The sequence below is a fragment of the Leptonychotes weddellii genome, chromosome 12, assembly GCF_054177405.1.
Source record: "Leptonychotes weddellii isolate Sample4059 chromosome 12, ASM5417740v2, whole genome shotgun sequence".
Classification (NCBI taxonomy): Eukaryota; Metazoa; Chordata; class Mammalia; order Carnivora; family Phocidae; genus Leptonychotes; species Leptonychotes weddellii.
In genome coordinates this window covers 48,418,128-48,430,370 of record NC_138380.1, presented here as the reverse complement: position 1 = coordinate 48,430,370, position 12,243 = coordinate 48,418,128, and the positions used below count along the sequence as shown (strand labels likewise).

Here is a 12,243-nt window from a genome sequence, read left to right as displayed (position 1 = left end):
ATGCAGGCTAGTAAAAGAAAGCTTCTGGGCTTGACCACCCACGGCCCTCCCATGCTCTTCTTCCTTTCTGTTCTCCCCCCTCCCCCAAAAGTCAGGTCACTCCCAATGGAGAGTTCATAATACTCCAGTTACTAGTCTGTTCTGATTCTCCTTCTGAGACAGCTGGTAAGACTGAAGGGTATATGTGATAGGTTGTCATGGAAGCAAATGAAAATAATTCACAGCACACAGAAATGAAGGTTGTGATCTTAATCTCAGCATGAAGAAAAACAGTCCCCAGCCTTTACAAGTATAAAACTTCACAAAAGGTTTACAATTAGAAATCCTTTTTTTTTCCTCTAGGAACAAAATTGGTTTCAGAGTACTATGTTACCAGATTTGTTTGAAGCTAAATTAGAAATAGTCACAAGCATAATAAGAAGAGAAAGTTCAGGTTTTTGGATAATTCACACACCAATTAAGTAAACGATAGTCTTCAACAGTAATTATCTGAGGTATAATTTATTTCTGAAAGCAGGTCTGAATTTATTCATAATGAATTAATTATGTGGTTACCCTAATTAGACTTCCTCTGGTGTAGTACTTGGAAAAGCATGATTGTGTTCTTTCTCAAGTTGACTTATGTATTTGTGTGATTCTCTGTAGTGTGAATTTTTTCATTCAAGAGTAGTGTGAAAATAGGTCAGTAGGAATTAATATGACTTTCCCTCTCACTTCCTCCTTTTGTAGTATTCAGAAATGGCATTTTATCCTCAGCTCCTTTTCAGCTGTTGTTTTATAGAGTAGTGTCTTTTCTGTGATTACGTGACAAAATTCGAGATGAATTTGAGTACAAAAGGGAATACCTTCAAATGACTACTTTAATAAATTAATGTGCTCCATTTTCCAATAAATGACATGTATTTGCTTTAAGTTTGGTTAGGTATATTAACTCCTTCATAAGATACACCAGAGTCTGATGTTACCAGTTTCTGACATAGAGCTGCTCTAAGTGTTTTCCAAGTACTGTGTTTGGGAGAAAACAGAAAAGTGGTGAGTTAGTAGAGTCTCCAGATGAGCGGATAACATCACATTGAAGTCTTCCAGTCCCTGTTTTGGTTTTGGTTTTGGTTTTAACAGTCCCTTAGAGCACCAGGGCTTTTCTTGATAACAAATGGGTGATTTTTATTTCTTTTGGAGGATTATTTTAAATTGGCAGATATGGAACTATATAACATAATAGAAATCAAGAGAGAAGATTGAAAAATATAACAGGCGGTCAACTTTTCAAATTGGAAACCTTTGTAAATTATTTCCAGGAGCTATTTTCCAGGTTACCATAGGTTTTCCCCAGCTTTCATGGCTGGGGAAGAAAGACCCACAGGCAATCCTGACCTGTTTTGTTACAGCTTGCTGTCTGTATGAAATCTCCGGCTGCCTTCAGAAACCAGGAGAAGGGTACCAGGAGTTCTGAGAGTCTGGGATAATGTTACTAAGTGACAACTGTTTCTGTGATTCAGAGAAGTAGCCGGAAAACATGTTCATGACTGGTTATTGTTCCCTTTGGGAAAGGCCTTTGCAAGCAGCCATGTTCCCCTCATCACTGACCTGATTGTCCTGAACTCAGGCTCTGTTTCTGACCAACAGCACATTGCTGTCTCACATGGAGGGAGTGAAGGACAAGTTCCTGAAGAGCATTTCTTCCAAGGTTAAATTTAGTTTGGTGTTAAAAAAAAAAAGTAATAGGCGAAGGCTGCCGGTCCGACTTTCTAAGTTTATACAACAGGTGGGAAAAGCCACTGCCAAAGCACTAAGGGAAAATGGGTTATCTAAATGTCCAGCAAGAGGGAAATGAATAAATACCTCCCTGTCAAGTGGAATCTTATGCACTCATTCCCACCGATACCGTAGGGCAGCGCTCACTGGGAAGGCAAGATATCTTTAGTTTGTTACTGAGTGAGAATGTGAGCTGTAGACGACTCTGTACTGTGACTCCCTGTTAATAATAAAAAAAAAAAAAAGCTTAAATGTATTCCCCATTATCTTTTCTTTGTGCCTATATGTATTCATGTTTATTATAGTGATCACGAACTGGATAAGATAGTCCTTTTTTAAAAAGACTTGATTACTTAGAAGATCGGTTTCATTAAAAGTGACAAAGGTTTTCCCGTATTGCCTTAGAAAACCAAGGCAGTAATTTTGGTCTGTCTCAATGTAGCAAGTCCCAGATTGGGGAAAATTCTATAATCTCATAAGGAGTAAGTGGATTTGTTAGTATGTCCTTTGACCTTACTCTGCTATTAAGGAGTTGCTGCCCTAAGTAAGTAGCTATTTATTTTTCTTTAGACTATTTGTACCCTTCTAGAATGCTTGTTGACTCCTGACAACGTACCTTCGGACAGCCCAAAAGAGGTTTATGAAGTCTACTTTGTCTTTGCTTGTATCTGGGCATTCGGAGGCACTCTGCTGCAAGATCAGGTATGTTTTGAGATAGTTCACAGAAATAATTTTAGCACCAGTTTTACTTGGGAGGCAGGTTGTAATGTGATCCCTGTGTTTTGGGGTTTTTTTGTTTTTTTTTTTTTTAATATCATCAAAAATCTCTGCCATTTGCCCTGTTCTCTTGTAAGCCAGTGTGTTTAGGCCAGCTCATCCAGGCTGGTAGCTCTAACTTTGGCGGATGCTGCCGAACCCATAGCCTTGCCCCGGTCTCTCTTCGGAGCCCAGGGGTCGGTGTTTCCGCCTGCCTCGGGAGCAGGGCCGGCAGCGTGCTCTTCCAGATGCCGCTCGGCTCTCTGTGACGGAGACAGAGCTCTTCATCTGCCCCAGCCCCCCACTGGCTCCTCCTCTGCTCCCTTTCTTATCCTCGGGGATACTCTCATTCCTTCCAGTTGCTCGAGCTAAAAACGTGGGAGACCCCATTCTTCTTTACTTCTGTATCCCGTGATTATCAGACCCTTTCAGTCACACAACAGCTGTCAGGTCAGTCCCCACCTCCCCGTCCCTACAGCCTCCATTCAGGAATGTATCATCTTTAGCTTGTCCTGGGCCGTCACAGCATCTTAGCTCAGGCTGCCGTAACAAAATACCGTACCTTGGATGGCGTAACTGACAGAATTTTACTTTCGGTTCTGGAGGCTCAAGTCCAAGGTCAGGGTGCCAGCATGGTCAGGTTCTGGCTGGGACCCTCTTCCTGGCTTACAGACAGGTGCTTTTTTGCTGTGTCCTCACATGACAGAGAACAAAAAGCTTTCTGATGTCTTTTTTATAAAGGCACTAATCCCATAATGAATGCCCAACCCTCATGACGTCATCTAAACCGAGTTACCTCCCAAGGCCCCATCTCCAAATACCATCACAGTGGCGGTTAGAGCTTCAACATAGAGATGTGGGGTGAGAGGAGTGGACACATGCAGTATACAGCACGTAAGAACCTTGAAATCGGTTTCCCTGTCTCTGGTCTCTTACCTCCAGTCAGTCTCTTACATGATTCCCGGGGTAATTATTTAGGAATCAGACTCAACTCAGGCCAGATCCTTTCCAAGGGTCTTGCCTTCAGCCTAACATGAGGCTACTATGCCTGCCCAGCATTGGTAGCATAGCTCATCCGTGGCTGATTTCTTTTGGGCAAACACTTGAGACGAGCTTGCTCGAGTGCGTGCATACACATACACACACGTGTACACATGGCTTAGACTTACTCAGGTGCAAAGTGGGAGTGTTTCAACATTAGAGGATGGCACATCTCATCTCCACCATGCTCCTCTGCATGTAGATTTTGTCACGTAATGTTTCCAGTAATTGTTCAGTCTACCTTCATGGTGCTCATAAAGCTCAGAGGGGCAAAGGAGCTTGACCAAGGTTACACTGATAGGAAATGACAGTACCAGGATTCACACCCATGTACATCTCCAAAGGCGACCTGGGCCAGGGTACCTCAATGACTGATCCTACGGGTACCCCTGAATCTTTGCCTTAAAAATAGATGGCACGCATCTTCCAGACTTTGCCAGATATTTCCGGATGTAAACAGGGAATTTAAATTGGAAGGCATCACAGCCAAGAGGGCCCCATATTTCCATTGGTTGACTTGTTGTAGATCCTCAGATACATGGTTACTAAAACCTGTTGCCGGTTCTGCTTCTTGTCACTAGGTTACCATAAACCGTGTCTATAAATAGGTGTGGAATTCACTTGGCCTGCTAGATCTGATTTTGATCCTTCTCAGAAGCCACATTTCCTTCTGTAGTATCCAGGGGCTTTCTGAAGAAAAGCAGCCCATTTTCTTTGAGTGAAAGTCAAGAGTTGGTGTTGGGTGACTTCATGTGGTTTTTCTCAGGCACAATTTACAGCATGCATGGACTTCTCCTTCATGGAGGCCACGGGCAGAATCTCCCCTCTCCCCAGCTTCCCCCTCCCCCATATTTTTTTATGTCCTCCTGGGGTTCTCCACAAGGTTTTTTCCTTCGCTAGGATGTAAACCAGGTAAAATTGTGTGAGTAGGATGTGGACAGCAGAGATCCCTCTATTCCTGACCACTTCCCTCCCAGCTGATTGACTTTTCATCTTTCCAGTTTTCAAACATGGCAGCCTTCCCAGCAGTCCGTCAAGCCGGGCACTGGGCCACCACAGTGGTCACCTCACTCCTCCAGACACTCTCTCCCTAAATAAGCCTCATCTTCTTCATCCTCCTCCTCATCACCATCACCTTCACATCTTCAAAAGGGCTCTAACTACGAAACATTCAAAACAGAAACTATATAGTTGGAAACATGAATGAAAAAGACGGAAGAAATGCTCTTAAGATAGCCATTTATTAGTTGAACAAATCTGAGCACCTGCCGGATGTCCAAGAAGGTGCTTAGGCCTCTTCGTTGGCTATTTTACTGAATCTTCAAAAAAATAAAACCTCTATGTATAGGTACAACTACCTTCCTCCCCTTTTAACAAAAAAAGGAGCCGAAACTTAGATAGCCTGCTTGAGGATGCCCAGGTAATGTCGGAGCCACGTTCTGACTGCAGCACGCTGACTCGGGTCCGGTGTTCCGAAGCCAGGCCATTGCAGGCAGCTTCCAAAATAGGTCTTGGATCAACTCTCCCTGAGCTCCCATAAACCGCTATTAGTACTGCTCCCTTGGCTTCTAAGGTAACAGCCTCACTGGTCTGCTTCTGTACCTCCCCCGTAATCCATTATCCTCTCAGCAGCCAGAGCAATTTTTTTAAATGTAAATTGAATTATATGATACACTTGAGAGTTTAAAACACTTTAATGGATTCCGTTTGCCTTTCGGATAAAGTGAAAAATGTAATACTATTTACACGGCCCCTGGATCTGGTCCTGCCAGTCTTTCCCTGCTTCTTCTGCCTACCCCTACCTCTCTCCCCACCTCCCACCCCCTTCCACCAGCTGCAGTGCCCATTTCTGGAATATAAGGTCTGTCATACCACAGGATCTTGGCCTGTGATGACCCCGTGATGACCTCTTCCTGCTTCTTGGAGCCGTCTTCTCCCTAATCTGTGCCGGTTCTCAAAGATGGCTCACCTGGACATCCAATTAAAATAGATTCACCCCCGGGCGCCTGGGTGGCTCAGTCGTTAAGTGTCTGCCTTTGGCTCAGGTCGAGATCCCAGGGTCCTGGGATCGAGTCCCACATCGGGCTCCCTGCTCAGCAGGAAGCCTGCTTCTCCCTCTCCCTCTCCCACTCCCCCTGCTTGTGTTCCTGCTCTCACTATCTCTCTCTCTGTCAAATAAATAAAATCTTTAAAAAAATAAAATAGATTCATCCCTTGTTGACAAGAAGGCGGAGAAAGGGTTTAACAGACTGAACCACCCAGGTGCCCCCACAGAGACTCTTAAAGAGAGAGAACACATTGAGGGTTGGTGGAGGGAGGTGGGTGGGGGATGGGCTAGAAGGGTGATGGGTATTTGGGAGGGCATTCATTCTGATGAGCGCTGGGTGTCATATGTAAGTGATGAATCACTGAATTCTACTCCTGAAACCAGTATTGCCCTGTAGGTTAATGAACTAGAATTGAAATAAAAATAGATTCACCCGTTACTCTCACTTAGAGCAAACTCTACTTTCACAGCACCTATTTATTTCTGCATTTATCGGCTTAGCCTCTGCTTCCCCTTGCTTCCTCGTGTCTCTGCTTCTATCTCCCCATAAATTCTGTGACGGCAGACATTCTGTTGGCTTTCTTCCGCAGTCTAGAACAAATGTGTTGTAGTTGAGTGAACTAATGAGTCAAAGATGTGTTACTAAAATGATCTTGCTGATGTAGTGGTTAGCAAATTTTGATGTAAAGTCGAAGTCCTCTGTACTCTGCCTACAGAGAATGGTGCCAAGTGTTTTACCTTCAGAACTGATTTGATTTAAGACCAACTTTCATAGGGTGATAAAATACCCATGGCACCAACTGGAAAATAACTCACACGAGCCTCACTGACACATGAGTGGTGGTGCATAGGAGTGTGAGCTCAGCCTATTTGGAAGATGGGGACAAGCTCTGCCTGCTAAGACTCCTCACCCTTCTCTGCCCTCGACACACACACCTCTTCTCCAGCCATCCTGTCTCTGCTCATGGGTGTGATCACTCCAGCACTAGAAGTGGGCCATAGTCCAAGGACATAGGATACCAAAGAAAGAGCAGTTTGAAGAATATCACTGGAGAGGGATGCCTGGGTGGCTCAGTGGGTCAAGCGTCTGCCTTTGGCTCAGGTCATGATCCCAGAGTCCTGGGATCGAGTCCCGCATCGGGCTCCCTGCTCAGGGGGAGGCCTGCTTCTCCCTCTCTCACTCCCCCTGTTTGTGTTCTCTCTCTCTGTCATATAAATAAATAAAATCTTTAAAAAAAAACAAAAAAGAATGTCACTGGAGAAAAATAGGAGTTAAGGTCTTAGAAAGTAGGAGACTGCTGAATGCCATGGCCACTCAAACACACTGTTCTTAGAGTTCACCGAAGCTCACTGTGGTAGATGATCCTGCGGATACAGAAGTCACTATGCCAGCTTGTGCTGTGGCTGGAGGGAGTTAGTAGGCCGGGTCGTCCAGTGGATGTTGGAGACAGTAGGCCAGGTCTTCGTATAGATACAGAAGGGTTTGATAAGCTGCTGATACACAGTTGCCATTTCCCCTTCTTTGTTTTCCAAACCCTAATCTAGTAGCAAAGGACTTGTACCTACCATCGTATAAAAAGGAGCACCTTCTAGCGAGGAGAGCCTGTTCCCTACCACTGTCATTCCTCTCTGTAGGGCGCAGTTTGTCTCTCGAGAGTTTTCAACTGCACCCCTTACTTGTGCCCTGCTAGAAAACCAAGAACATGCCTTTCCTCATCCCTCATGGTGGGGGTTCCCAGATTTCGAATTTCAAAGATAGACGGTTTGATTAATGACTTGAAGGAATGAAATAGGGTTACCAAATGTTTACTTTTCTAAATGAGGACATTTATAAACAAGGACCATAATGAATACCATAATTTTATAAAAGGAAAGCTGTTTCAACACCAAAAGGTCCAAGAAGCCTATAAGCTCAAATAGAGGGCAGTATTGAAATCAAATAATGTTACCAGTTTTTAAAAAAGTATTCCTGTGTTCTTACCTTTTTTATTTTATCACAAATTGATGTGAATATTGGTAGAAATCAACACCAGTGTTTGAGAACCACTGTCTCGCTGAACCTAGCATAGTAATTTGCATGGAGCTCACTGTTAAATTGAATAACCCAGGGGTAATCTAAGGTTCACCTAACCTTACTTTGCTTTTTAAGTTAATAATTACTCCAGAAAATTTGTACCTGATGGATATATGGCAATTATAGCTTTCTGCCTCTCTGATATTATCACTCATTTTAAGTTCCTTCTAGTTATTTATTTTTCTTGGGTCAGTTTCTCAATCCCATTTGTAATTATAACTCTTTACATGGCAAATACTGTGTTGAACAGGATTTGGAGGGGCTTTGTATGTGTTCAAAATTACCTCTAGGTCTGCAATAAGGATTTCTCTGGTTCTCCTTAGCTTTCTGGCTCTCAAGCTGAATTCAGTCGGTGGTGGCATAAAGAGATGAAAGCAGTAAAGTTTCCATCCCAGGGGACAATCTTCGATTATTATCTGGACCACAAAACTAAGAAATTCTTGCCTTGGGCTGATAAAGTCCCCAAATTTACTATGGATCCAGAGGTACCTCTGCAGGTAGGTGGATGGAACGTAGTAACTTTCAAACCACACTGTGCTGCTTTGAGCCTTTTTGTTTCACGTTTGAGCTGTCCTTCTTTTCCTGCCTGATGGAAAAATTTTTGTTGATATGGTCAAGCATATATAGCATATTGCCTGGGAGAGAAGAATCTTAGTTATAAGAACAACTAGTGAGACGGCTCTTAAGTTTATGCAAACTTTTTTATTAAAAAATTTCAGCTTAAGTCTAGAGTAACTGCTTTCTTAATATCTCAGACATTTTGTGAGTTTTATTAAAAATCAAAGACATATTTCTGTTAGTTCCAGTGATTCTCATATCTGACCGTATTGTGAATTTATTAGACAGCACTTTTCACTAGAACGTCTTTCCTTTAGCCCCCTAAGCCATAAAATGGATGTGTTCAAGCTCCTCAACTCAGAGGTTTCCAATTCTCATGGCCGCTGAGAAATCAAAATGAATCTTTTTTGTTTTTTAATTATTTCTCTTCATAGATTGTTGTTTTACATTTCTCTGATGTTGACTTATTCTTCAGTCGTCGTCTTCTTCTGCCCCAATCTCGCTTCCTTTTCATTAGACTTCTTAAAATCACGACATTCTGATTCACTTGGGAGCTTAGTGCTTCCAGTGGTGCTGTGTGACTAGAGAGTATAGGGGGTTTCCATGGTATTAACTAGGCAGCTGGTGTGAAATAAGAGAAAACCCAGTGTATTCGCTTCCTGGAGCTGCTGGAGCAAAGCGCCACAAGGTAGGTGGCTTAAACAACAGACATTTCTTGTCTCGTGGTTCTGGAGGCTAGACGTTGAAAGACCAAGTGTCAGCAGGAATGGTTCCTTCTGAGGCTGTCAGGGAGAGTCCGTTCCAGGCCTCCGTCTGGAGTTCACTGGTGATCTCAAGGTGCCTTGGCTCATGGCAGCATAGCTCCAATCCTCACATGGCATTTTCCCCGTGTGTGTGTCTCTGTGTGCAAATTCCCCTTTGTATAAGGACACCAGTCATCGCACTAGGGGCCTACTCTACTTGTGTTAGTGTCCGGGGGCTGCCCTAACACGATACCACACACTGGGTGGCTTAAATGTCAGAAATTCATTTTCTCACAGTTCTTTCCCGAGGCAAGAAATCCAGGATTGAGGTGTTGGGAGATTTGGTTTCTCCTGAGCGCTCTCTCGCTGGCTTGCAGATGGCCGCCTTCTTGCTGTGTCCACACATGGCCTTTGTGTGTGTGTGTGTGTGTGCCTCCCTGAGCATGTCTCCAAGTCTGCCCAAATTTCCTCTTCTCACAAGGACACCAGTCAGATGGGGGTAGGGCCTACCCTAACGGCCTCATTTTAACTTAACCATCTCTTGATGTTTTCAAATGCAGTCACATTCTGAGGTAGTAGGGATTTGGGCTTTACCATATGGAGTTGGGGAAGACACAGTTCAACCCATAAACCTAACCATGAGGAAACTTCACAAACAAGCAATCAGAAGTAGGATGGCCCCAAGACTGATTAATTCTGTGACTTGGTGATATCACCAAGGATTTGGGTCTTTCCATCTCTGCTCTGCCCTTCTTAACACTGGCATCATTTTTAAGCCTAGTATCCTTCCTGGCCTGGCTCCAGTGTCCCAGGAGTTACCTTCGGAGGGAAAGGACACTTTGTCACATATTTTTTATTAAGAGTGAGGAAACTTCTCAGAAGCCCCAGAGCAGACTGCCTCTTGAACATCTAATACTCCAGGGCTCACAAGCCGCCCCTAACCTGCCTCAGGCCAGGTACTGGGTTACCCTAACTGGATTTGACGGGGCATCACACTACCATAGGAGCCAGGTTGAGCACATGAGTGCGTGGAAGAAGCATGGAGACTTGGACAAAGTGGGAGCTCTGACAGGAAGGGAAGTGAAGAGATGGGTGCTGGGAGGCAACCAACCATGTCTGTTCCATCTGCTTGATATATTTTGGAAATCTGCTTTTGCTCAACCTGCCTGGACTTCACCTACCTGGGAGTATTACCTAGCTGGCTGAAAGGTGAGAACTCATAATTAACCAAAGATCAAAAACTGGTATGGCGAGGTTGATGGATCTGACCAACGACATCTTTTATTCAACAGGGAACCTATTAGAACTTTATAGTCTTACTCTACACACAGTTGTACCAAGTGTGGTTATTCCACTAACAGCTTCTTAACATATTGGAAGGGAACCATACTGAGTCAGCAATCATAGTCAATGCTAATATTACATAAGTCTATCTCAGACCCTTTTCTAATTGCTTTACATAGATTAATCCTTAAAACAACTTTCTAAGGCATAGCCTATTAATAACCTTTTACATATGGAAAATGGGAGAGCCAAGAGATGACATAACGTGTGTCCAGTCCATGTCCTGACGCACCTTCTGTGTGTTAGGGGAGACAGGGCTTGGGCTCTGGACGGGCTTGAGTTTTAATCCAAGTACCACCACTTACTACTTTGCTGTGACCTTGGTCAAGTTACCATGTTCTCTAAGCTTTAGGTTCATCGTGTCTGAAATGAAAATCATGACACAAGTCCCCTCATAAGTTAATTATGAGTATCAGATGACCTAGCGTATGAAGCTGCTTAACATCGTACCTGTCACATACTCAGCTCTCAGGAAGTGTGAATTATTGTGTAGAGAACTGAGCTAATAGCCAAATTAAAAAGCACACGATGACAATGAGCAGCCAAAGAGGAGAAAAAAAATAGTGTAAAATGTAACTCTGATGAAAAACAGTCATCTGGGACTGTTTGATGTAGCATAGAACAGTCTGTGCCTTTCAGTAGGCCCTGAGAGTATCACCAAATTAAAGCAGAATTCTAGTGTAAATATTCATAATCATGAAAATGATCCTGAATGATCTATAAAATACTCAGTTGTGTTCAGTATAAGCTAACCAAACAGGGGAGAATATATTGCAGAATTTAGGTGTTAATGTTTTTTTTTAAGAACCAATCTGAATCTTGCAGGTGGTTTTTTTTTTTACCCCCTTTTTAATTTGGCCACCAAAAATGCAAGAAATGTCAACTCTGTTTTAATCACTGTGCAGGATTCTATTTCTTGCATATCTGCACCTGCTACCTCTTTCCCTGACTTTATATATTAGTCCGTGTTCCCTGAATCGGGTTTATTTCTGTTCTTCATTTTTTTAAATTTTATTTTATTTTTCCATGTTATGTTAGTCACCATACATCATTAGTTTTTGATGTAGTGATCCATGATTCATTGTTTTCATATAACACCCAGTCCTCCATGCATTATGTGCCCTCCTTAATACCCATCACCAGGCTAACCCATCCCTCCACCCCCTCCCCTCTAAAACCCTCAGTTTGTTTCTCAGAGTCCATAGTCTCTCATGGTTCCTCTCCCTCTGATTTCCCCCCCTTCATTTTTCCCTTCCTTCTCCTAATGTCCTCCATGGTATTCCTTATGTTCCACAAATAAGTGAAACCATATGACAATTGACTTTCTCTGCTTGACTTATTTCACTTAGCATAATCCCCTCCAGTCCCATCCATGTTGATGTAAAAGTTGGGTATTCATCCTTTCTGATAGCTGAGTAATATCCCATTGTATATATGGACCAAATCTTCTTTATCCATTCATCTGTTGAAGGGCATCTCAGCACTTTCTACAGTTTGGCTATTGCGGACATTGCTGCTTTGAACTTTGGGGTACATATGGCTCTTCTTTTCACTACATCTGTGTCTTTGGGGTAAATACCCAGTAGTGCAATTGCTGGGTCATAGGGTAGCTCTATTTTTAATTTTTTGAGGCACCTCCACACTGTTTTCCAAAGTGGCTGTACCCAACTTGCATTCCCACCAACAGTGTAAGAGGGTTCCCCTTTCTCCACAGCCTCTCCAACATTTGTTGTTTCTCGCCCTGTCCATTTTTGCCATTCTAACTGGTGTAAGGTGGTATCTCAGTGTGGTTTTGATTTGAATTTCCCTGATGGCTAATGATGATGAACATTTTTTCATGTGTCTGTTACCCATTTGTATGTCTTCTTTGGAGAAGTGTCTGTTGATGTCTTCTGCCCATTTTTTGACTGGATTATTTGTTTTTT

General features: G+C 43.1%; 1 protein-coding gene across 1 annotated transcript in view; it reads left to right on the top strand.

Moving 5' to 3' along the window:
• DNAH11 (dynein axonemal heavy chain 11) overlaps nt 1–12,243 on the top strand; it is a 281,936-nt gene that overhangs the window by 146,292 nt on the left and 123,401 nt on the right. The window contains 2 exon segments of the mRNA XM_081800433.1: nt 2,326–2,457; nt 7,997–8,174. Of these exon segments, the coding sequence (XP_081656559.1) occupies nt 2,326–2,457; nt 7,997–8,174 (310 nt within the window).